General features: G+C 40.5%; 1 protein-coding gene across 2 annotated transcripts in view; it reads right to left on the bottom strand.

Annotated features, from left to right (window-relative positions):
* The window catches only part of fsip1 (fibrous sheath interacting protein 1), a 121,271-nt gene that overhangs the window by 41,504 nt on the left and 53,378 nt on the right, over positions 1-26,389 (bottom strand). For both annotated transcript variants that reach the window (XM_061895139.1, XM_061895138.1), the window contains exon 9: positions 12,209-12,361. In XM_061895139.1, coding sequence (XP_061751123.1) covers positions 12,209-12,361 — 153 coding nt within the window. The remainder of the gene's footprint in view (positions 1-12,208; positions 12,362-26,389) is intronic.

The following is a 26,389-nucleotide window of genomic DNA, read 5'->3' as shown; positions in this document are numbered from 1 at the left end:
AATTCAAAACACTGTTTAAAAAAGAAGTACTGAAAAAGTACGAGGAGGAAAGAGAGTTATGCCCTCAGCACAGAGCGATTGGAGAGAGGTGTATGGCCAGAGAGTGTGTGTGTGTGTGTGTGTGTGTGTGTGTGTGTGTGTGTGTGTGTGTGTGTGTGTGTGTGTGTGTGTGTGTGTGTGTGTTTGTGTGTGTATGCATGCGTGTGTGTGTGTGTGTTTTGTCTCGTCTTGTCTTGTCTCATAATAATAGTGGTACTATTATATTGTTAGTGTACAGGAATTTTTCTTGTTTTTGTTTGTATGGTATTTGTTGTGAGCCGATGGTCGGATCATCACCATATTGTTATTTTTGTTCCATTTTTATATCACTCTGCGGTTTGACATGCTTAGTTCCTGTTTAGTTTGTTTCCATGGTCACTCATTAGTTTCAGCTACTACTCTCGGTTCCAGCACACCTGTCTTCACTAATCACCACTATTTATAAGCCAGCCTTTTCTGTTCACTCATTGTCTGATCTTAGTTTGTTCTCATACAACTGCTTATGACTTGTCACTCACTCTCGATTTCGCTAGCTCTCACACTAAGCTTTATTTTATTCCTAGCTTCCACGCTAGTTGTTTTGTGTTTCCTTTTGTGTGCCTTCATGCCAAGTCTTTGCGTTTCGGTTAGTTTGACCCAGCTTTCGATGCTAGCGCTTTTATTTGCCTTTTCTATTTACACCAGTGTTCTAGCCTGATTTGAGTTAATAAATTCCTTAGTTCTTACCTTTTGCTGTGTTTTTGCTGACGCATCCACGGAGGACCGAATCCGGCAACAATATGCCACGCAAGTCTAACAGTATTTTTCTTGTATTATATTGCTTGTTAAATGAGGAATGAGTGAGAGGGGTTGGGAAATTATAAGCATCTGCTTCAACCAACTCCTTTTCAAGCCTTGCATAAATGTCTCCGCCAAACTGTAAAAAAAATGTGTCTTTGTACTTAAATTCAATACAATAAAAAACAATGCCACTATCTTTTTGTAATGCTTTAGTTTGGTGAATTCACCAAAAGATCCCCATGGAGTTATTGTTCAGCTGATTGAAAAGCGAGCTTTCGCAGCCAGTTAAAAGTATGCCGATTACGTAGACCAGTGTTCCTCAAATGGGGGTACGCGTACCCCTGGGGGTACTTGAAGGTATGCCAAGGTGTACGTGAGATTTTTTTCAAATATTTTTAAAATAGCAACAATTCAAAAAGCCTTTATAAATATATTTATTGGATATTACTTCAACAAAATATGAATGTAAGTTCATAAACTGTGAAAAGAAATACAACAATTCAGTGTTGACAGCTAGATTTTTTGTGGACATGTTCCATAAATATTAATGTTGAAGATTTCTTTTTTGTGAAGAAATGTTTCGAATTAAGTTAATGAATCCAGATGGATCTGTATTACAATCCCCAAAGAGGGCACTATGAGTTGATGATTACTTCTATGTGAAGAAATATTTATTTATAATTGAATTACTTGTTTATTTTTCAACACGTTTTTAGCTATTTTTATATATTTTTTTCCAAATACTTCAAGAAAGACCACTACAAATGAGCAATATTTTGCACTGTTATACAATTTAATAAATCAGAAACTGATGACAGAGTGCTGTATTTTACTTTTTTATCTCTATTTTTCCAACCAAAAATGCTTTGCTCTTATTAGGGGGTACTTGAATTAAAAAAAAGTTCACTGGGGGTACATCACTGAAAAAAGGTTGAGAACCACTGACGTAGACTTCTGTTTTGTTTGATAAGCCGATTTACTGCCGTGTGACGGGCTCAGTTTGGAAATCATTAGGATATGTCAATAAACATTTACAGAATCTTTCATACCGGTATATATCTACAGCTTATGGTGTGGTTGGGCTAATAAATAACAATATTGAAATATAAATATTTATTTATTCTCAAATTTGTCAGGTGCAACTTAAACAACAGTGTGCTCTATAGGCCGGAAAGTACGGTACTTTGGGACAAATGATGATCCAGACTATATCTTTTTGAGCCTAAATATGAGGAGGATGAGCCACAAGTTTTAGAAGCTTAGTGATAAGCAGATACAGCAAGTATAACTATTGCTAAGTCCGAAACAAAAAAATATAAAACTAGTTTAAAACAATCCCTTACTGTGCTCTCACTGGAATGCCGACTGATGGAATGTTTAAAATTCCTGTTTAGATTAAGAATTAATTAAAATCCTCACGCAGGTTAAAAAAAAAAGGGGGGGGGGGGGGGGGAAGCAATCGCAGCAAGCATCTTTTCACATCTTTCTTGCGATCTCAGGGTCAAAAGTGAGAGACACGATTTATAATCTGGAATTAACTTTTACAGATCCATCAGCAGCTTACCAGCTCAGTATATCCATAGCTCCAAAAGCTAGCTTACCTCTCAGTGATCACGGCGCCGCTAGAAGCAGTTACTCTGCGTTAACTGCTTATAATAACAACATAGCCTTTCCCAAAGTAGGAACTTTTTTCAGGAACTTCTCCTTGTTTTTCCACCAAGAACTGCTCTTGTAGATCCTAGCTAGATGGGACTTTTCAAAGCGACGGAGAACCTTTTCGGGGACTGGCTGCTCGGTCGAATACTGATTGGTTGAACGCAGTTGAAAAAGAAACCTTCTGTTTAAAACACACGACCGCCACTGGAATATACGCAGCGACTTCTGTATTTCTATTACAACAAACTTGACAACGGAGAGAAAGAAGAGCAAAAGCAGCTTTCAAAAATGCAAGAACCTTTGTGGGGCATTTTTGAGCTGAAGAACGCTGATCTTTAAACTATATGCAGTTTAATGTTGTTTATTATTTTTACAAACTTCATTTCAAAATGTGAAGTTAAGAGAAGTGGATGGACCCTTTTAAACGTATTTAAAGAGGGGTATGAAGCCGGACTGGCCGCGGCCGCTTCAGGTGCTTACTACTGTGACGTCATCGGATAAGTGTGGAAAAAAGAAAGCAGCACACAAGTGGAATGAAGGTAAATAACATCAAATATTCCGCCCGATTGTAGCTGAGATAGGCGCCAGCGCCCCCCGTGACCCCAAAAGGGAATAAGCGGTAGAAAATGGATGGATGGATTAACTATTTATTTTATTTCATGTTGTAAAAGTAGTCAGCGACAATCCATTCGTGTAGTTATTAGCCTCAAACCGAGTGAACAGAATGATAATGCTAACACGCTTGTAATATTCTTAGGTAATACGATCTCCGAGCGATCCCTGAAGTATACACGAATATGATTGGCCCAAGGAATGAGGTACTTCCTGTTTTAGCGTTGCCTGACATGTGATGTTTTGATTCCCAGGAGTCGTAAAATAAAAGTACAGTTAGCAGCACGTCGTGTGTTGGCTCAACTTATTTCCACAATACGGAACAAGACATGGTGTCAGAATAAAAGGAAAGAATCACCTTGCAACAAGATGGACGTCGCCGGAGTTTCGTCGCCTCGGATTGATTGGGATGCGAGTAACCTGCCCGAAGCGTGGCTTAAATTTAAGCTCCACGTAGAGTTGATGTTTTCTGGTCCGTTTAAGAAAAAGGGAGAGGACGAAAAGTGCAGCTACCTTCTCATTCGGATCGGCGAAAGAGGACGGGACATATATAACACATGGACACTTACAGATGACGAACGAAAGGTACTGAATACATACTAGGAGCGCTATGAAGCATACATCATGTCGAAGACAAACATAATATTTGCTTGTTATAAATTTCACGAAAAAGTCCAAGGAGCCAACGAGCCTTTTGAACAGTTTTTGATGGATTTGAGACTGCTTGTGAAGGACTGTAACTATACACACAAGGAGGAGATGGTGAGAGACCGTGTCGTGTTTGGGATCCAGTCACTTAAAGTAAGAGAAAAGCTACTGAGTGTTGGTTCCGATTTGACGTTGGATAAAGGTATTGACATAGTCAGGTCTCATGACATGGCACAAGCACAGCTCAAAACTATAGCTAGCGGCAACAGCGTCCTGCACAAGCAGACTGTTCATGCTATCAGTCGCCACTATCCAAGGAAGACGACTTGGAAAACGCGCCATGACAAGGCTACAGAGAACACCTACAGACCTGATGGGGACAGAGAGCGTCATAAAAGTTGTGGCTACTGTGGAAACAAGCCTCATGTAGCAAAAGACAGCTGTCCAGCCAAAGGTAAACAGTGCAAGATATGCAGTAAATGGAATCATTTTGCAAAAGTATGCCCCTCAAAGCAGAGTACAGGAGTACACACTATAAGTGAAATTGACTCAATCAGGAAGACAGACAATGAAGACCTGTTTATTGATGCAGTTATACAAGGCAGCGGTAACAAAAGAGAAACTGAACAGGCATATGTGGATGTGTTGTTTGGACCAAGTAAAACTACTGTCACCTTCAAGCTAGACACTGGAGCCTCAGCTAATGTCATTCCCACTAATGTTTTCCAAAGGCTTGGGATACAGGACACACTACAACCAACCACACACCCTCTCTGTGGCTATGGGGGTGAGAGGCTATCCATCAGAGGAAAATACAACATTAAATGCCAGTACAAAGGCACCCATCTAACATTAAAGGTTCACATTGTTGACACACAAACTCCTCTAGTGATTGGATTAAAAGCCTGTTTGGACTTTGAACTCATTAAACTTATACTGTCCGTGCACCGCACACCTGAAACCTCAGTTATGGATGAGTTTGCTGATGTGTTCACAGGAATAGGACTGTTTCCTGGAGAGTGCACACTTCACATTAAACCGGAAGCAGTACCTGTACTTCATCCACCTAGGCGCGTCCTTCTAGCCCTTCGTGACCGCCTCAAAGAGGAATTACAAAACATGGAAAAACAAGACATTGTTGTAAAAGTCACTGAACCAACTGAATGGGTTAATTCAATGGTAGCAGCAGAAAAACCACGCACAGGAAAACTAAGAGCATGCGTGGATCCAAGGGACCTAAATAAAGTCATCAAACGCCCGCATTACCCCTTACCTACCCTTGAAGACACCACATCCAAATTGGCAGGAGCCTATTTCTTCAGTGTAATGGACGCAAGGTCAGGATACTGGGCCATCAAGCTCTCAGATGAGTCTTCAAAGCTGACAACTTTCAACACTGTTTTCGGACAATACAGATTCCTCCGCTTACCTTTTGGATTGATTTCGGCTCAAGATGAGTTTCAGCGTAAAGTTGACGAGACTTATGAGGGTTTGCAGGTTGTCACAGCAATTGTCGACGATATCCTCATCCATGGCAAGACTAAAGAAGAACATGATATCAACCTCCGTGAAATGTTGCAGCGCTCCAGGGAGCGAGGAGTTAAGCTCAACCCAGATAAAGGTACAATCTGTGCCACTGAAGTCAGCTACTTTGGGCACCGAATCACCTGATCCATCCAAGATTGCAGCTGTGAGGGACATGCAGCCACCAAGAGACAAAGGTGAGCTGGAAACAATTTTTGGCATGATTAACTATTTGTCCAAATTTGCCCTTGGACTGTCTGATGTCAATACACCCATGGGTCACCTATAAAAAGATTCGAGGGAATTTAGATGGGATGCACAGCAGGAGGAAGCATTCGGTAAAACTAAAGAACTCCTCACTCAGGATCCAGGTCCTGTGTTAAGATATTTTGACCTGAGCAAGGAACTCAGACTCCAAGTTGACGCATCAAAATATGGATTAAGGGCAGTACTATTACAAGAAGGAAAGCCCATAGGCCATGCATCTAAGTCACTAACTGATTGTGAAGCCAATTATGCACAAATTGAGAAGGAGTTAATTGATCTTCTGTTTGGGTGCAAGCGTTTCCACCAGTACATATATGGTCGCCACATCACCGTGGAAACTGACCATAAGCCACTTGAATCCATTTTGCGAAAACCACTTGCAGCAGCGCCTCCAAGGTTACAAAGAATGATGCTTCAGCTACAGATGTATAACTTCACCATCACTCACAGACCAGGAAAAGACATTCCTGTCGCAGACATTCTCTCCAGAAAGTCACTGCCTGACCAGGACACCAGCCTCAGTGAAAGTATGGACATGCAGGTGCACAATGTTTATAGCAACCTACCTGTCAGTGACACCAGACTTGAAGACATCAAGGTAGAGACTGGAAAGGACGCTCAACTCATCTTGCTGAAAAGGACAATTAGGTCAGGATGGCCCGAGGAGAAGAAACGATGCCCTCAGGACATAGCGGAATATTGGAACTACCGTGACGAGCTCTCGCGGATGAATAACATCCTGTTCAAGAGGGAAAAAAATCATCATACCCAACTCACTGCGCACAGAGATGTTATCCCGTATCCATGCAGGTCACATGGGTATGGAAAAGTGCAAACAAAGAGCGCGTGACATCATCTTCTGGCCTGGGATGAACAAACAGACTGAGGAGTTAGTTGGTAAATGTCACATCTGCAATGGACATAAACCATCAAACACTAAAGATCCAAATTTTAAGTCACAAGATCCCAGACAGGCCATGGCAAACAGTGGCTACTGACCTGTTCACTTAGAAAAATGATGATTATTTAATCACAGTAGACTACTACAGCAGATACTTTAAGCTAAACAGATTACATAGCACCACAGCTGCTGCTGTTATACATAAAGTAAAATCTTCTTTTACAAGACATGGGATACCAGAGACTGCAATATCAGACAATGGTCCACAGTACAGATGTAGAGAGTTTGATGTTTTTGCCAACGCATGGGGGTTCACACACATTACCTCCAGCCCATGCTATCCTCAAAGTAATGGCTTAGCCGAGAAGTATGTTCACATTGCAAAATCCCTTATGGATAAGTCCAAAGCTGATCAGAAAGACCCTTATCTGAGTCTGCTGGAATATCGCAATACCCCAGTAGACAACTTCAAGTCACCAGTTCAGCGGCTCATGAGTCATCGCACACGCTGAAGCCTGCCTAACATCCATCAACGCCTGCGACCCAACACTATCAACCACAATGACGTTCACATCATGAGAACCAACAAACAACACCAGCAGAAGAAATACTATGACAGATCAGCTAAGCAAATGTCACCTCTTCATGAAGGAAAATACATCCGTTTTCAGGAGAAAGGCTACTGGAAACCAGCAGTTGTCATTTCTTCAGCTGATACTGAAAGATCATACCACATACGCGCATCAGGAGCACAAGAATACAGGCGAAACAGACGACATCTCCCGGACACCACAGAGAAACTGACCACTCAGACTGAAGAAAACACAAAACATAACACACAACATGCACTGCACACTCACACACCTCAAATATAAAAGGAGAAACAGCCCCACAGGCTGTGAGGTATCCGACAAGGTCTGGACGTGAGGTTAAGCCCAGAGTTGTTATGCTCGATGGTGTTCAGATACTTACAAGTCAATGACATGTGATTGCGTTTCTATTTATCAATCAATCTTTCAATCAATGATTATTTATATACCCCTAAATCACTAGTGTCTCAAAGGGTTGCACAAACCACAACACAAACCACTACGACATTCTCGGTAGGGCCCACATAAGGGCAAGGAAAACTCACACCCAGTGGGAGGTCGGTGACAATGATGACAATGAAAAACCTTGGAGAGGACCACATATGTGCCCCCCCCTCTAGGGGACCGAAAGCAACGGATGTCGAGCGGGTCTAACACGATACTGTGAAAGTTCAATCCATAGTGGATCCAACACAGCCGCGAGAGTTCAGTCCAAAGCGGATCCAACACAGCAGCGAGAGTCCCGTCCACAGTGGAGCCAACAGGATTTACAACAGTATGACATTCCAGCAAGTTCAGTGATAAATTAAATCTGTTGTTGAATTCATATTTTATAGCAGTCGTACATGTGCTACTTGAACTTTAATAAGTTTCAGTAATGGTTATTGCACAGAGAGTCTTTTCTTGAATGTTGTTTCATATTTTTCTAAAAGAAGGGGGATGTAATATTTTTAGGTAATACGATCTCCGAGCGGTTCCTGAAGTATACATGAATATGATTGGCCCAAGGAATGTGGTACTTCCTGTTTTAGCGTTGCCTGATAAAAGGACAGTTAGCAGCGCGTCTTGTGTTGGCTCAACTTATTTCCACAATACGGAACAAGACTACGCTAATGTTAAAGCCGATGTGTCTGTGTTGTCGGCATGAGATAAACACTGACATATATTTTTTCTATAGTGTTATTTAAAGACACAGACCGATAGGAATTGCGTGAGTTCATCATTTACAGAGAGGAAGAATTTCTGACTGTTTGACATTGCGGACAAAAGCCTGACTTTTTAAGAACAATTCGGTACACTTTATTGTATAAATCATATTGTTTTGTATATTATTTATTTGTATTTAAATCACTTACTTTTTAGTAAAAGAACTATGACATAACATGTTCTGTTTATTTACATGGTTTTAGAATAGAACTAGAGTAAACCACTCCGTCTTTCATCATCAGCCTGATTTGTATAAACTACCCTGAATTGAGAAATGCAGTTGAAACACAAACTACACACTTCTACAGGACCTATAGTTACAGGAACCAAAGGTTCCAGGAACCAAGATTTCCTGAACGTTAGGTGTAAAAGGGCGTAATATCACTAATACTTGGTTATTATGCAGGTCACAAAATATATTAAGTATTGTGGGCGGGTTTAAGATGTTTTTTTAGAGCGTTTATTGTGTGACTTCACTTCCTGCTAGACACCTCATACCTGCCATATATTACTAATTATAATGCATTTGAAAAAATACATTATAATTAGTAATTATAATTAGTTACATAGAAATTGTGAATGATAGGAAAAATGTTAAGAAAAGCACACTTTCCCTTCAACATTACACATAACTTCAGGGTGGTTATAATAACAAGAAGATGCTGTTGCACGTGCATACCCACACTACATCAGAATGGCAACACACATACACATGACAAGCACTGCCTGGATTTACACTGCCTTTTCAGATTCAAACTGTTATTTTTTCAGGAATTTCAGGGACAATCACAAGTGTTAGGAAAAGTCAGTGTTTAGTGATTTTCACACAATCAACAAAAATTGTCATGGCAAAGTTTGTCTTCATTAATCACGACTTTGCCTTTTTTAATCACGACTTATGCACTTGTGCAGAATGGGCATGCCTGGAGAATACAGATAATAGAAAAGTGCATAACTTCGAGTACGTAAAAAAAATTAAATAAATAAACACTTTCGCTATTAGCATCTAAAGCCCCCCTAAATTATCTTTTGTATTTTTATATTTTTCTTTACAAAAATATTGCAGAAAAATTCAATATATAATGCTGGAATATGAGTTTAAATGAATGATAATAATATAACCTGTCAATATTCAATATGATTTGAAGACACTTTGTCAGTGCTTATTATCCAATTCGATCCGTTCCATCAGTAACACCCGCATTGCCATTCTGAAAATCCAGTCTACGTTCTCACTGTTACATTAGTAAGGTCGAGCAAGACAGCAGCATTAAGGCTATGTTCAGTGCGTTCACAACACTGCTGGGCAGGAGGTCCAATTTAGAGTTTTTTTTGTAAAATTGGATCTTTTTATGTAGTCATTCACATTACAAAAAAATGTGTCCAGATCAACGTCCAACAGTGTTTACGGAAGTAAACTCGGAAGCTGACATGTTTTAATTCCCGTTACTGGTACAATTGTGGTAATTTCAAAGATTCTGTGCAATCAAAGTCCACATTTTCTGAACCACGGAGAAGATTATCAAAGAAAATCTCTCCTGCAGTTTTGGGGACATCTGCCTCGGTTTCTGCTCTAAAGAGCATGTTGGCGATCAGTGGTGGAAAACTGATTAACGTGAGTTCCTAAAACATTATTTTCACCTGTTTCTGATAATTTGTCAACTATTTATTTTGTATCCATGATGACGCTTACGATAAGCGCATCATTATGCTACCAGAGGGCGGGAGACTTCACACTGAAGTCGCATCATACAACTGAGTGAGTTGTAATAGTAAACTCATAATGATAATGTTTGTAATATTGCTGGTAGACAAAAAACCTAAATACCGTATGATAAGCAAAGCACATTACTACAGCTTTGCAGTATAGGAGTGCTCTTTAAACTTATTTGATTTTAATAGCCTTAGTGTTATTTTAGAGTAGTGCTTTGGGGGCTGTGAAGACTGGATTCACTGATAGACTCAGTCAAAAAGGTGGCGTTCTATAGGTGTTTTTTATCTTCACTTTAATCATTTTCACCATAAATGGCAGGTTTTTGTGGTAGTCCATATCACCCAACCCCTACTGGCAGGTGTAGCCTGTGGGCCTTAAATTTGACACCTGTGGTCTAAATGCCTTAAATTATCATTACAGTAATTACAGAAAACTAACAATATTGCTTTTCAACCATTTCGATTTCTTCAGTCTGGTTGTGCACAGACAACATATCTTTGGGTGTACGTCCAGCCCCCGTTTTCCAGGCAAGAAAGTTTCTTTGCACCAGAACCTCCTCTGTTTTCAGCTCAACTCTGCAGTCCTGTGCAATTTGGTTTACACTGCTGTCATCTGTGCAACATTTCTCTGTTTGCAAGTTGCCTGCTTTTCCATGCACAACACTGTCCTTATGTGTTTGGGCCATCTCATGCTTACAAAAGATGACTGAAGGTTTCTTACACTTCCAATTTCTACCATTTAGATGTATTGTGTGTTTGTTGTGCAATTGTAATACAGTGCCAAAAAGGTGTGAGCGAAAAGATCTCGCAAGTGCAAACATTTGAATCACACGAATCTCCTAAGGGCAAAGACCCTCCTCTTCTTCAAACCCTGACTTTAGCGCAAACAAGTAAATTTGGCCCATTGTGTGCCCACCCATACCTTTTCTGTGAATTTTGCATCCCATATAAAACTACGCACAAAACATGCAACATGCATACATTTTAGACAAATTCAATAGTAAAACACTGAATATGGCTGTAGTACAAATGAACTTTCTGACAAAAGTGGGTAGGGAAAAAAGCCGACTTTGACACATTTCATGAAGGTAATTATATTCCCGCGACAAAAAAGCCCCAAAGGACTAAAAACAGAGCAGAAAGTCTTGCTCAGGTACTGTTGCAGGTTGAATGCAAAAAGTGGCTAAAGACAGTAGCAATTAAGAAACGACTGGTCATGAAGACTATTTTAGAGCAAAGTTTCTTAATGATGCCACAAATAGGTTTTGTTTGCATGTCATTGAAGCCTTTTTTAATGTCAGGGTGTGACAGCCATGTCAGTGTATTTTATTACCCCTTCGTTATTTCATTGTCACATTCGTCAGACTACATCATGCCAGTGTAGAGCTGAATGAGACCCAGGTGTTTTTAATCTTGATGTATTTAATTTGTTGAGCATGTTTCATTCAGCATACCAAAAGGGGGTTTGTATTGGTTAAAAATGTATACAGGCATAGACTTCATTTGTGACGTTAGATACGTTCATGATCCAAATTAGCAAATAGGTACCATCCCCCTTAAAATCGCAGTTTACAAAAAAATATATAATCTACTGCTATATATGAACATATACTGTCAATATATTGATAATATAGAACAAAGAAGGTATGTATTTACTGGAACAAACATTAACAAGGTAATTGATGATTATTGTTAGTATCTTAACAATATTTTCTCCGTCAATCTGCAAACCAATAAAAACTGACTTGCTCCCGACCCTACTTTGGACCAAGAAAAGTGTAGGAAAGGCAATAACACCCATAACAAGGGACTCTCCCTTTTTGTTTCTCAAGCGTTCTTGCATTTGGATCTATAGCTACAACATTTGAACAAAGAGTTGTAACTCTACTGAGGCTGCTACATGCAGACACAGACCAAAAGGGCTTTCCAGGGCCATTAAGGATGCAGAGAAGCCATGAAGCACTAGGTTGGAAATAAGGATAATAGCTGATTATTCTTCCAAACAAAGCAAAGCTAATCACAGAAGGAACTGTAACATATCTAAAAAGATGGAAAAGTGAGAAAAAGGAAACAGTGGCCTTGTAATGTGACAACGCATACACTGTTTTTTATCAACCTCACTGTAAACGACCTTTGTGCTTGTAGTAATTTGTCATGTATGCGCATGAGATCAACAAAGGAGGGCGTCTTAATAAAAAGCACAGATTGTGTGTTGATGACGCCCATCTTTGCCTTGTGAGTGTGTGCGAAAACATGGCTGCTGCCAACTCACTGTCATCTCCTGGCCCTGCCCCAGAAGGTCCAGCTGCCGTTGGATCTCCTGGAGCTGCATCTCTTGTGTTCTCATCTCCTTGATATCCTGCAGGACCTTCTCTCCTGGCTGAGCGTCACAATCGCGCTTCGGCCCGATGTCCGAGCCACGTTCCTGATAGACAACAGACACAAAAGCGATTCTCACGCAGAGCCAACAGCTCACAGAGCATGCTGATGTACTTGGGTACTGTCCTAGAATCGCACTCACAGCTGATGGATCCCACATTTGGGAGCAGATCCATGTAGCAGTTCATCATAATTAATTTGAGTTGAAATATTTAAATTGCTTCAAGACTTGTGATGCTCATTGCTGTGGTTTTCTGCTTAGCAAATAATCACATCAGGTATGCAAACAGGACCCAAGGAAGCCAGAATACTTTTAAAAATTTCTCACAAACTCTTGGTTGAATATCAATTACTTACAAGTCAAAATATAAGGGAAACAATGAATAGAGGCTAATCAGGCATCTAAACCCTCTGTACTTTCTACAGACAGATACTGAATTCCTGAACATAAAGCTACACATCTATTGTGTCTTTGTTTTTTCCAGAATCTCCCATCATTGCCACAGTGAGAAATGTGGTTTGCACGTTTAAGTTTTGCACCAGATGCCTTTCCTGATACAACTCTGCCTTTTTAAGTGGCCTTTCGACCGGCACAGGACTTTTAGAGGCTGGATGTTCGAGCATTGGCAGGAAACTGAGGCCAGCAACATGTACCACTACAATACCAATACCTCAATTACCTCAACAACCTTGTAGGACAAAAACGTGAGTCCAAAATATAATACACTGAACTGCCATACTCTCCAGAGAAATTGTTGTTGGGTGCATCGTCCACTGGAGATGGAAGTATTGATCATGTGGTTTCACATGAGTATAAGTTACTCTCCAAATTATGGAATGTAATGCATGAATGAAAATTGTGTGTGTGTCATTTCCAGATCTTTGAGGGCAGGGATGTCCAAGGTAATCATTTTTTTTTAGTAGTCCACGGCACATTGTAAAGAAAAAATAAACATGCCCGGAATCAGAATATTATACAAAAAAAAAATTTTTTAAAAATGCAGCTGGCCCAAATCCCTCCAAAAACAGGAACTGAAAACCAGACCAATGATCGGTCTTTAATGGTTCCCCTGCGTCCTTTCATGTACAAGTTTCGACTGTATGCTAAAGCTCTTAAAAAGGGTTTAATAGGCAAAATATTATTAATATTAATTAAGAATAATCTATTAATCCATTTTCTAGACCGCTTATCCTTGTTAGGGTAAACAGTAAACTGGACCGTATCCCAGCTGACTTCAGGCACTAATATAAATAAGAAAAAATTAATTATATCTCAATGAAGTTGATTAAGATAGATATTAGTGTAATTTGTGTAGTGGAACAATGACAGTAAGCTAGATGTTTTGTTCAGATAGTTTGGCATATTTTACCGTATTGATATTGTATTGGGAAGACCGCCCCGCCCCACAAGCAGCCAGGTCCCCCCCACCAAGACAGCACGACCGGGCCCGCCCCACTCAAGTCGGCTGCAACAGCACTGGGCCACGGGAATCACTCTCCCCACATGCAGAGACCCCAACGTTGAATATGGAACATCCAGCAACTGCCCTGGCAGAGCATCTCCCTGAGGAAAGAGGGGAAAAAAAGGAAAAAAGGAGGAGATCACAGGCACACACAACCGCAGCAGCTGGCCGCCGTGCAACACTGCAGAATACAATGTGACGTACCGAGGCAACATGATAGACCGCACGCTGACACTAGATCCAGCAGGCCGCCACCAAGACGGGCACCCAAAAGTGGTTAGCGGCGGGACCTAGAGGCCCCAGAAACAAAATCCTGGTTGCAGCAGCCCGAGACGCCAACTGCTATGGGGCAAGCAGGTTTTGAGAGCACCCCAAAAAGAAATAATAATAATGAATGAAATAAAAATAAAAATAAATAAAATAAAATTAAAAAAATATATATATATATATATATATACAACCTACTCAGGCCTAGTGGTTAGAGTGTCCGCCCTGAGATCGGTAGGTTGTGAGTTCAAATCCCGGCCGAGTCATACCAAAGACTATAAAAATGGGACTCATTCCTTTCCTGCTTGGCACTCAGCATCAGGGGTTGGAATTGGGGGTTAAATCACCATAAATTATTCCCGGGCGCGGCACCGCTGCTGCCCATTGCTCCCCTCACGTCCCATGGTCAAATGCGGAGAATAATTTCGCCACACTTAGTGTGTGTGTGACAATCATTGGGACGGCGTGGCCGTGCGCAACCCGAGGGTCCCTGGTTCAATCCCGGCTAGTACCGACCTTGTCACGTCCGTTGTGTCCTGAGCAAGACACTTCACCCTTGCTCCTGACGGGTGCTGGTTAGCGCCTTGCATGGCAGCTCCCTCCATCAGTGTGTGAATGTGTGTATGAATGGGTAAATGTGGAAGTAGTGTCAAAGCGCTTTGAGTACCATGAAGGTATAAAAGCGCTATACAATTACAGCCCATTTATCATATATATATATATATATATATATATATATATATATATATATATATATATATATATACATATAAATATTCAAACCCTGTTTCCATATGAGTTGGGGAATTGTGTTAGATGTAAATATAAACAGAGTAACATGATTTGCAAATCGTTTTCAACCCATATTCAGTTGTATCCACTACAAAGATATTTGAGGTTCAAACTCATAAACTTTTTTTTTTTTGCAAATAATAATTAACTTTGTATTTCATGGCTGCAACACGTGCCAAAGTAGTTGGGAAAGGGCATGTTCACCACAGTGTTACATCACCTTTTCTTTTAACAACACTCAATAAACATTTGGGAAATGTTTGTTGAAGCTTTGAAAGTGGAATTCATTACCATTTTTGCTTGATGTGCAGCTTAAGTTGTTCAACAGTCCGGGATCTTGTTGTCGTATTTTACGCTTCATAATGCGCCACACATTTTCGATGGGAGACATGTCTGGACTGCAGGCGGTCCAGGAAAGTACCCGCACTCTTCTACTACGAAGCCATGCTGTTGTAACACGTGGCTTGGCATTGTTTCGCTGAAAGAAGCAGGGGATAACGACATACGTTGCTCCAAAACCTGTATGGACCATTCAGCATTAATGGTGCCTTCACAGATGTGTAAGTTACCCATGCCTTGGGCACTAATATACCCTCATACCATCACTGAAACTGTTTTTTCAACTTTGCGCCTATAACAATCTGGATGGTTATTTTCCTCTTTGTTCCGGAGGACACCACGTCCACAGTTTCCAAATATAATTTGAAATGTGGACTCGTCAGACCACAGAACACTTTTCCACTTTGCATCAGTCCATCTTAGATGAGCTCGGCCCCAGCAAGCCGGCGGCATTCCTTTGTGTTGTTGATGAATGGGTTTGGCTTTGCATTTACAGATGTAGCGACCAACTGTACTTACTGAAAGTGGTTTTATGAAGTTTTCCTGAGCCCGTGTGGTGATATCCTTTACACAATGATGTCGGTTTTTAATGCAGTACCGCCTGAAGGATGATAATAATAATAATGGATTAGATTTATATCGCGCTTTTCTATTGTTAGATACTCAAAGCGCTCACAGATAAGTGGGAACCTGGTGGTGGTAAGCTACATATGTAGCCACAGCTGCCCTGGGGTAGACTGACGGAAGCGTGGCTGCCAATTTGCGCCTACGGCCCCTCCGACCACCACCAATCATTCATTCATCATTCATTCACCAGTGTGAGCGGCACCGGGGGCAAGGGTGGAGTGTCCTGCCCAAGGACACAACGGCATGTCAATAGGTGGGAAGCGAACCTGCAACTCTCAGGTTTCTGGCACGGACGCTCTACCCACTACGCCATGCCGCCGGAACAATGGTCCGTAATATCATCGCTTACGTGCAGTGATTTTATCCAGATTCTCTGAACCTTTTGATGATTTTACAGACTGTAGATGGTAAAGTCCCTAAATTCCTTGCAATAGCTCGTTGAGAAATGTTGTTCTAAAACTGTTCGACAATTTGCTTACAAATTGGTGACCCACACTACATCCTTGTTTGTGAATGACTTAACATTTCATGGAAGCTGTTTTTATACCCAATCATGGCACCCACCTGTTCCCAATTAGCCTGCACACCTGTGGGATGTTCCAAATAAGTGTTTGATGAGCATTCCTCAACTTTATCAGTATTTATTGCCACTTTTCCCAACTTCTTTGTCACGTGTTGCTGGCATCAAATTCTAAATTTGATGATAATTTGCAACAAAAAAAATGCTTATCAGTTTTAACATCAAATAGTTTGTCTTTGTAGCATATTCAACTGAATATGAGTTGAAAATGATTTGCAAATCATTGTATTCCGTTTATATTTACATCTAACACAATTTCCCAACTCATATTTATATATATGTATATAAATATATATATATATATATATATATATATGCATATAAATATATATATTTATATATATATATATATATATATCGAAACATATATTGAAAACAAATTAATAAATTAAAATATATACATATATATGATTGACATGCATATACACATATACATATATAAACACACTCATGCACACACAGACATGCATATATACACACAACATTAATGGATTAGATGTATATAGCGCTTTTCCAGAAACTCAAAGCACTTCACAGGGCAGTGAGAACCCACCATTCATTCACACCTGGTGGTGGTAAGCGACTGTTGTAGCCCAGCTGACCTGGGGTAGACTGACGGAAGCGTGGCTGCCAGTTTGCGCCTAAGACCATCATCTATCATTCATCATTCACCAGTGTAAGGATGAAGTGTCCTGCCCAAGGACACAACGGCAGCGATTTGGATGTCAAGAGGCAGGGAGCGAACCTGCAACCCTCAGGTTTCTGGCAGGGCCGCTCTACTCACTACACCATGCCGCCCAGACTACGCCATACATACTGTACATACATATATACATACATACACACACATGCATACAGCCATACATACACATTATAATACATATATATACATTTATAACAATAATACATACAGTACATGTACACACACACATATAAACAAAAAAATCCATATATAGGCCAGCGAAACAACGATCGAGCCCCGGAACCACCATCCACTGAGAATCAGATGATCAATCCCCGCCCCTCCCACAAGTCTGGCCGCGCTTTTCCTGCCCTAGGGACAACCCTTGACAAGCCCTCACCCAGACGACAGCACAAGATCGGGTACAAAGTACGGCCAGGCAGAATGCGAGGAAAGGCCCGGGCCGACACACCAACCAACATGACAACAAACGAAAACAAAGCCAGCAAGTTCCTCAGTCTGGACAACCATGTGCGGTCACAAAGCACAGTAGCGGCTACCTCCTTGCACTGGACTCAGCAGCCATGGGTGCCCACATCACAAATAAATGGCAGCAAGGACAACCACTGCAAAACCCATGACAGCCAGCACCACCTGAACAAATCAAAACGACTGGAAAACCACGACCGGCAACCACACGCTGACAAAAACATGAGACCAGCCAGCACCAGCCCGCTAGTTAGTCCAAACACCAAAATGAAAACAAGAGCCATCAACTACACCCCCACCAAAAATTCCACTCCCCAATCCGAACCCACAAAAAGACACCACCATCCAAACAACCGAGCCACAGCACCCACAGCAAACAAAAAGGCTGTGTTGCCCCCACACCAAGCTATTGATACGGTACCGTAAACTTGAACGATCCATTCATGTCACATGACCACTGACCAGAAGATCGGCGACTTCATGCTGGAGTCTAGTAGCACAACACCAACAGCTCGCATTATTGTGAATACAAAAAGTCAAACATCAATGTCCTTGTTCTTGCCTGGGCAAAAAAAGGTTTTGTGAATTTACTTTACTCCAACGAGAAATTGAGTGTTACCAACAGAGCAGCAAACTTAAGAAATGGTAGCAATGCTTAAGAAATGGTAGCAATGCTTACATTGGCTCAAAATATGGCAATAACATTATCAATTACATGATTAATCAGCGTTTTATACAAGTTTAATGTGATAATTTTGTGTAATCAGTCCCATGTGTTAACGCATTATCTTTTACAGTTCTATTAATATTCTTTGATTATGTTGCTAAAAATAACAACAATAAAGAGATAGGCTCCAGCGATCACCCTCAACCCTAAAAGGGACAAGCGGTGGAAAAATGGATGGATGGATGGATGGATGGAATATTACATTTGTTTATAAATACAAGGACCCTTAAATAAATAAAACAATAAAGTTTAAAATCTATAAATAAAGAACAGTGGGGAGGCAGTTATAGTGGAAAAAGCAACTTTGAGCAGTCTGCATTTGTTATGAAAAATACACATTCAAAGTTGTTAAATGGCCAGTATTGCTCATGTTTTTTTAATAAGGTAAAAAATGACATACTTTGAAAGGAGCCATATGTAAGAATCTGGCCAGAAATGGTACTGCAATCACGGTCAAAATTCTGTAGTCCCCTCCCCCTCTCCTTGACTTAAATTGCCAGACACGCAGCCAAATCCAGCTTTATTGATGGGGCTACTCCAAGGAACTTCCAATGGCAGTCATATGTACAGAAAACAAAGACTAAAACGAAGTACAACTATTGCTAGCAATGGCTATACTGATGAAAATTAGTAGCGCATGCTTAGCAGCCTAACGTGCACCCAAAACTAAAGAGGAGACATTTTACCAAGGTATGCCTGTGTGAATGTGAGTGTGAAAGTTTTCTGTCTATCTGTGTTGGCCCTGCGATGGACTGGCGACTTGTCCAGGGTGTACACCGCCTTCCACCCGAATGCAGCTGAGATAGGCTCCAGCACCCCCCGCGACCCCGAATGGGGATAAGCAATAGAAAATGGATGGATGGATGGATGGATGCCGATAGGCTGCGGTTTCAAAATTTCAGATTGCTTTATAACAATATAGTAAATGGACAATATATTTTACATACGAAATGTCCATTTCAATGTATTACAAGTAATAAGGAGAACATTTGCAAGTTTGGCGTCTGATGAAAAAAATCTTCTTTGCATTTAATCTTTTCCATCTTTTAAAGGCATCCCCGATACAAATCCTCGTTTTGTTCCTGGCTTTATCATGAATACGTTGAGAATGGTAACTAGGCCTTTTAGATATGGTCTGACTTTTAGAGTTTATTAACTTTACCAGTGGCAGTAGCAAGACGAAGATGGCAGTGACTGGCAACCTGGATGCTACACACTCACGCACTTTCTGATCGGTTAAAACGGTGAAGTGCGAAACATCGATATGAAAACAATAACAACATTTCGGGGCTGTAAATCTAATTTTGAAATGAGCATATCCCTGCTGAACTACTGTCATCAGTTATAGAGGTAAATGAAAATAACATGATTTATTAATGCCTTTTGACATATCAGGGCCATTTAATGATGACTTGACATGCAATTACATAAGGCTCCTTTAAAGTATGAGTATTGCTTTTATATCGAACAAAATACCGAGAAAGTAATCGGTATCATGTTGATATATATTGCATTCTGGTCGCATTGCTGAGAATGGTTGTGGTCTCAGGATGCAAAACTGACGACAGGAAGCAGCGTACAGGCAAGAAGAATCTTTTACTCCTCAAACAAGCCAAATGCAAAAAAAGCGTTCATCCATCCATTTTCTACCGCTTGTCCCTTTTAGGGTCGCAGGGGGTGCTGGAGCCTATCTCAGCTGCATTAAGGCGGAGGGCGGGTTGCACCCTGGACAAGTCGCCACCTCATCGCAGGTAAATAGATATGGCAGTAGCATATAGCATATAGCAGTTAGCATCTCATGACCCACAATGCACTTCTGCCATGACCCTCCCCCGCCAAATTCTTATTGGTTGACGTGTATGTGTGATGATTGCTGACGTGTGTGGGACGATTGCTGACATTTTTTTCGTCTCTTCCGCGAATTAGATTAATAATATTATTTAATATTTTACAGTAATGTGTTAATAATTTCACACATAAATCGCTCCGGACTAAACTATGAAAAAAACTGACTTATAATCCGAAAAATATGGTACTGTGGCCCAGCCTCACACACTCTCTCCTTCCAGTCCCAGGTACCCTATTTTCTGACTAAAAGGCTTATCGGAAAATATAGCCTACTGCCGAAACTGGTGTATTCAAGTGTGTGGCACACTGCACTGGATTATAAGGTGCATTAAAAAGGTTATTATTTTTGTCTACATTTGAAATACTTCCTTTGGTCTACATAACATGTAATGATGGTTATTTAGTCAGCATTCATCACAGACCAAGGTGTGACGTCGGGCCCTTTTCTGAACGTCTCTTCAGAATGCGCCGTTTGGTGGGCAGGTCTTATTTATGTGGCTCTCCTTCGACACCGTCTTTTTGCCACCATCTTTTTTTGTACTTGTTAGCGCTACTCTGTACAAAAAATGGCAACAATGGAGGATGAATGCCCCATGACCAGAGCATAGAGAAAAATAATAAGCTTTCTGACTACGATGCAATGGTGAATGTGCGCAATTTATTGGGTCTTATGCAGATCCCAAATACACAACATCAGGTAGCAATAGGTAAGAAAAGTTAATTTTGCGTAGGTTGAAACAAAATGACAGATAATATGTCTCTTAATAGGTGCCATTTTGGGGTCCCTTTACACAAAGCATACCACAGCAGACTACAGTAGCTGTAATGCTCTTAACAATCCATCAATCCGTGCAGCTTCGTAGCTTACCAAAGTCGTACTAAACAATTCAGAAAGATTTTTGAGTGCCGTGTGTAATGTTCTATATAATTGATGAAACATCAAGGTTTTTGCCTTACCGGTGCTTTCTAGAGTCATATATTGAAAAGGCTTCATGCAACCTGCAGTCCACACGAATCTCTTATTGGTGACTGCCATCTATTGGTCACAATCATCATTACACAAAGTACCATATAAAATTGGTTCAAGGTCCGCAAAACCAGAAATAATTAATACAAAAGGAGCATCGGGTTATAAGGCACAATGTCGATTTAAAATAGAAATGAAAGAATTTTAAGCGCGCCTTATAGTCCAAAAAATACAGTACATTTGTTTGAAACCCCTGTTGTACACAAAGGTAGTTAATCCTTTAAGTGGAGCCAAAGTTTGACAAAAAGAGTCCTAACAGCAACTGGTGTTTAGAAAAATGGCATTTCATAATAACAACTTTATTAACGCTGTTAGTTTTTCCAGTCACAAGTAAGCTCATGAATTATTTTAAGTATGTTAAAATGCCTGCGATGAGGTGGCAACTTGTCCAGGGTGTACGGCGCCTTCCACACGATTGTAGCTGAGATAGGCACCAGCGTCCCCTACGACCCCAAAGGGAATAAGCGGTAGAAATGGATGGATGGATGTTAATATGCTTTTACCGATACGTTTGATGTAATGTGGCACGCTACTTTTATTGCGGACAAGATAACTTTAAAATCCCAGTAAATTCACTTTCGGAAATAGCTCTCGACTAGTGCAAGCAGCAGCCGCCTCACACACACGTGCACACTACTAATACTATGGTACTAATAATACTACCCTAATGAACACTTAATAAAGTGACAATCATCAACCGGTGGTGGGCCGTCTGGGCCAGCGAGGCCTTTTCTGCTGGCCTAACATAAATAAATCCTGATCATAATTAAAGGCCTACTGAAATGAGATTTTCTTATTTAAACGGGGATAGCAGGTCCATTCTATGTGTCATACTTGATCATTTTGCGATATTGCCGTATTTTTGCTGAAAGGATTTAGTAGAGAATATCGACGATAAAGTTCGCAACTTTTGGTCGCTAATAAAAAACCCTTGCCTTTACCGGAAGTAGCAGACGATGTGCACGTGACGTCACTGGTTGTAGGGCTCCTCACATTCTCACATTGTTTACAATCATAGCCACCAGCAGCTAGAGCTATTCGGACCGAGAAAGCGAAAATTTCCCCATTAATTTGAGCGAGGATGAAAGATTTGTGGATGAGGAAATTTAGAGTGAAGGACTAGAAGAAAAAAAAAGGCGATTGCAGTGTGAGCGATTCAGATTCTGGGAAATCCCACATCTGCCTATTGCGTTGCTGGTGTTTTAGTGAGTTAAATAGTACCTGGTAGTTGGATGGGTGTGGCCACGGGTGTGTTGACGCCAGTCTCTCTGAGGGAAGTCAGGAAGCTGCAGCAGGACAGAAGCTCCGCTGATCTCCGGTAGGAAGCGACTTATTACCACAATTTTCTCACCGGTTGATATGTAGTCGGGATCCATGTTCGCTTGACCGCTCTGATCCATAGTAACGCTTCACCTCTGGGAATTTTAAACAAGGAAACACCGTGTGTTTGTGTGGCTAAAGGCTAAAAGCTTTCCACCTCCATCTTTCTACTTTCACTTTTCCATTATTAATTGAACAAATTGCAAAAGATTCAGCAACACAGATGTCCAGAATACTGTGTAATTGCGCGTTGAAATGAGACGACTTTTAGCCGTAAATGGTGCTGGGCTAATATGTCCCCTCCAACCAATAACAACACAAACACGCGTCATCATACCCGTCATCATTCCGCGCCGTTTTCAACAGGAAACTCCGCGGGAAATTTAAAATTGTAATTTAGTAAACTAAACCAGCCGTATTGGCATGTGTTGCAATGTTAAGATTTCATCATTGATTAAACTATCCGACTGCGTGGTCGGTAGTAGTGAGTTTCAGTAGGCCTTTAAAGATAAAAGTAATGTTTAATTTACTTTCCCTAAATATTTAAAAGTATTCATATTCTCTTCATGTCATATTATGCTCCTTCCAGTGCTGTTGTTTTTAGGTTAGAGTTGTTTTACAATTAGAATTCAGCTGGCTTATGTTGCCATGCTGTATGAAATCTGCCCGGGGCCTTCAAAATCAACAATGCAGGCTTCTGTGCACTGTAAGTCAACTCGCACATACAGTTGATAGACAGTTGCAATAGCCAATCAGATCACAAGTTGTTGACAGTAGTCTACATTAGTAGGTGTTAACAAGACTGTGATTGGATACTCACCTTTCTTTCCAAAGTGAGTATCTAATCACAAGTTTCAATTTAGCAGGAAGAAGGAAGTGTTGACCCACAAAGAAGGAGAACAAAACATTTATTAGCTGGCAGAAATATATTTGCAAGGCCATTTTCAAGAAGGATATTTAAAGAGAAACTACATCTGTCGATGTCAGCGATGAAATGGGGAAATGCCCACCATTTCCACTCGAATCAACAGACTACGAGCGGTAACACTGGCTAATACGGCGTTGAATGGGTGCTATATTTGTGAGTTCAAATATTTTATGCATTTATTTTTTCATGTTTAATATGTTTTTGCAACTTAAATTTTGACAATACCCCATAAGAGAAGGTGGCGGTATAGCTCGGTTGGTAGAGCGGCCGTGCCAGTAACTTGAGGGTTGCAAGTTCGATCGCAGCTTCCGCCATCCTAGTCAATGCTGTTGTGTCCTTGGGCAAGGCACTTTACCCACCTGCTCCCAGTGCCACCCACACTGCTTTAATTGTAATTTAGATATTGGGTTTCACTATGTAAAGCGCTTTGAGTCACTTGAGGAAAAAGCACGATACAAATATAATTCACTTCAAGAGTTGTTTTGATTGCTGATGCGGGTTTATTGATTTTTAAATGCGCCAGAAAATAACCCGTTTTGTACACTGTTGAGGTGATCCAATTCCCCAGAATGCGTAAATGTGTTTCTGTATAGCATTTCTCCAGCAATGGTCATGTGGTGACCTAAATTATGGTATTTTGAGAGGTAATCATTGAAGTCGGACATCACTGAAGGCGTAGGTAGGAAATGCACGGCCCGCCACTGTCATCAACAATAATATTTGTGCACAATCCCCCCCATTTTTGAACAAAGACAGACACAGCCATTGACGCACATTCAATCGCTTTATAAAGTATCAGTGAAAACATTCCTCAAGCACTGCAGTCAACAATCTGCTTTGAATCTGCTGACTACCAATTCTGGGTTAAAACAGCCAATGGGCATGCCCTCGCTGGCATCACGCTTCACTTGGCAACAGACATCAACTTTTAAAAGCAGACACTAACTCTTGAAAGATCTCTCAACTGCAAAACCTAGATATTTGAACGTTTAAAAAAATAACACAACATTGCTTTCCATAGTAATTAATTACACCAATAAAGAGTATTTCCGTTGGTAAATCAAATACTTTGAGGAAAGTAACGAGTAACTGTAGTTATTTGTTTTTTAAGTAAGTGATGTTCCAAACACTGATTGTGACATAAAAATCGATTTGAATCAAGAACTGTGTTGAATCAAGAATGAATTCGGAATTGAATCAGCACCCCAAGAATCTGAATCTAATTGAATCGTGAGTTGTTGTAAAATTCACATCCCTGCTTACTGTGGTAAAGCATGAAATCTACATTATATACTGAGTAATTGAATAAATATTAAAATACGGCACATGCAAATGCGTTCATGCAGAACAAAGGGGTCACGGAATGGTGTGCATGTGCATGGACATGACGTCGCTCCAGATTGTGACCTAATTAAATACTTGTGGGATATTTTGGAGCAAAGTGTTAAAGTCAGTCCTTAGCACTACCCCATCAAAACAAATGATGGAATAGCTTTTAAAAGAATGCTTTTCATCCCTCCAGTAACGCTCCATGGACTTCTCAAGCTGAATTGAGGTGACTGTCTGCTCACGGTGGTCTACCAGTTTACTGACATATTTGTTTTCCTTACATTTGTCACTCGTTTGGAGATTGACACTGGGATATAGTTGAAGTCTTTAGTTTATTTGTTGCTGAGCTTTGCAGTTAAGTAATAAGCAAACGAGTGACATGTGTATGTTTTTTTAAGGAGCTGGCAAATATATCTGCAGTTGTGCCAGCTGAAAAGGCTGTAATGATTAACTTTTTGGAGCTAATATCATTACTTGACCTTAAACTCCAGAGGCCGCACTGATATGAACCAACATGTGTACTTTACAATGGTCTTGACATGTAATCATATCTCCATCAAAAGTGTCTGGATCAGGAGACTTTGTGGAGACATGAAAAACATGTCCAGCACTATTATATTATTTCAAGAAAAGCATGTCAAACTATCGAAGAGATGTCAAATTGAATGCTTTAAGGTTTTTGCTGCTGGGCCACATACATTGATTTAAATTGCCCTATTGGAAGGATCCAAAATTGAGAGGTTTCAAATAGTCCTTAACTGCAAAATGAATGTCAGTGTAAATAAAAAGGGATCAATCATGCTCAATGAGACACCTCCTGAGAATTTGTACTCACGTTACGGCAAGGCTTCTTTTACTTTCCCACAATGTGAAAAGAAACAAAGACGGCTTGCCAAGCGGTAGAGCAGAAAACACAGTCAGTGTGCTAGTTGATTCCCTTTCAGAAGGATTAAGCAAGCATATTTCACTCTCATGACCAATATTACTATTGCAACATGTTCCACACAGAAGTTGTCACAGTGACAGAGTCTAATTAATGCATTGGTTGAATGGGAATGTTCTGATGCACCAAGTGAAAAAACAAAACCATTAATGGCAATTATGTCTTATTCCAAAGGCTTTGATTCAAATCCACTTCAAAACATGAACCCTCAGAGATACAAATGGTCCTCTTTTAATTAAGTAAAGATGTACATTTTAGCATGTCTTGCAGGATCTACAAAAGCAAATTACCGCCAGGATGTCTAAACAAAAGATCATGCCAATTCACACAAATTCAACCAGACTCTGTGAATTATGCACTGCTTTGCAACTTTGTCCAATCTGCGCAACTTCCTGGCATATTTTGGCCAATAGAATTGGTCCCTCAGTAGCTCTCAAATGCGCATGTGGAAACTTTCTAAAACTAAGTGATCCAGCACAGGGGCGTCGCCAGACATATTTCATTGGGGCACGTGCCCCACTGTTGATCTGCAGTGCCCCAGTAAAAATTTCACCAATAAAAAAAAACGCTTCAGAGTTTTAAGTCTACATAACATAGACAACAGCGCACATACTACTTAGTATGGTAATTGATTGCTACTGTATTCACTCCACGAAACAGTGAGCACATGGCTACTTAATATGGTAATTTATTCACGTGTGGATCGAGACTTG

Source organism: Nerophis ophidion, linkage group LG03 (assembly GCF_033978795.1).
Source record: "Nerophis ophidion isolate RoL-2023_Sa linkage group LG03, RoL_Noph_v1.0, whole genome shotgun sequence".
Classification (NCBI taxonomy): Eukaryota; Metazoa; Chordata; class Actinopteri; order Syngnathiformes; family Syngnathidae; genus Nerophis; species Nerophis ophidion.
The sequence above is the reverse complement of the archived record's forward strand: the minus strand, read 5'-3'. Positions and strand labels throughout refer to the sequence as shown.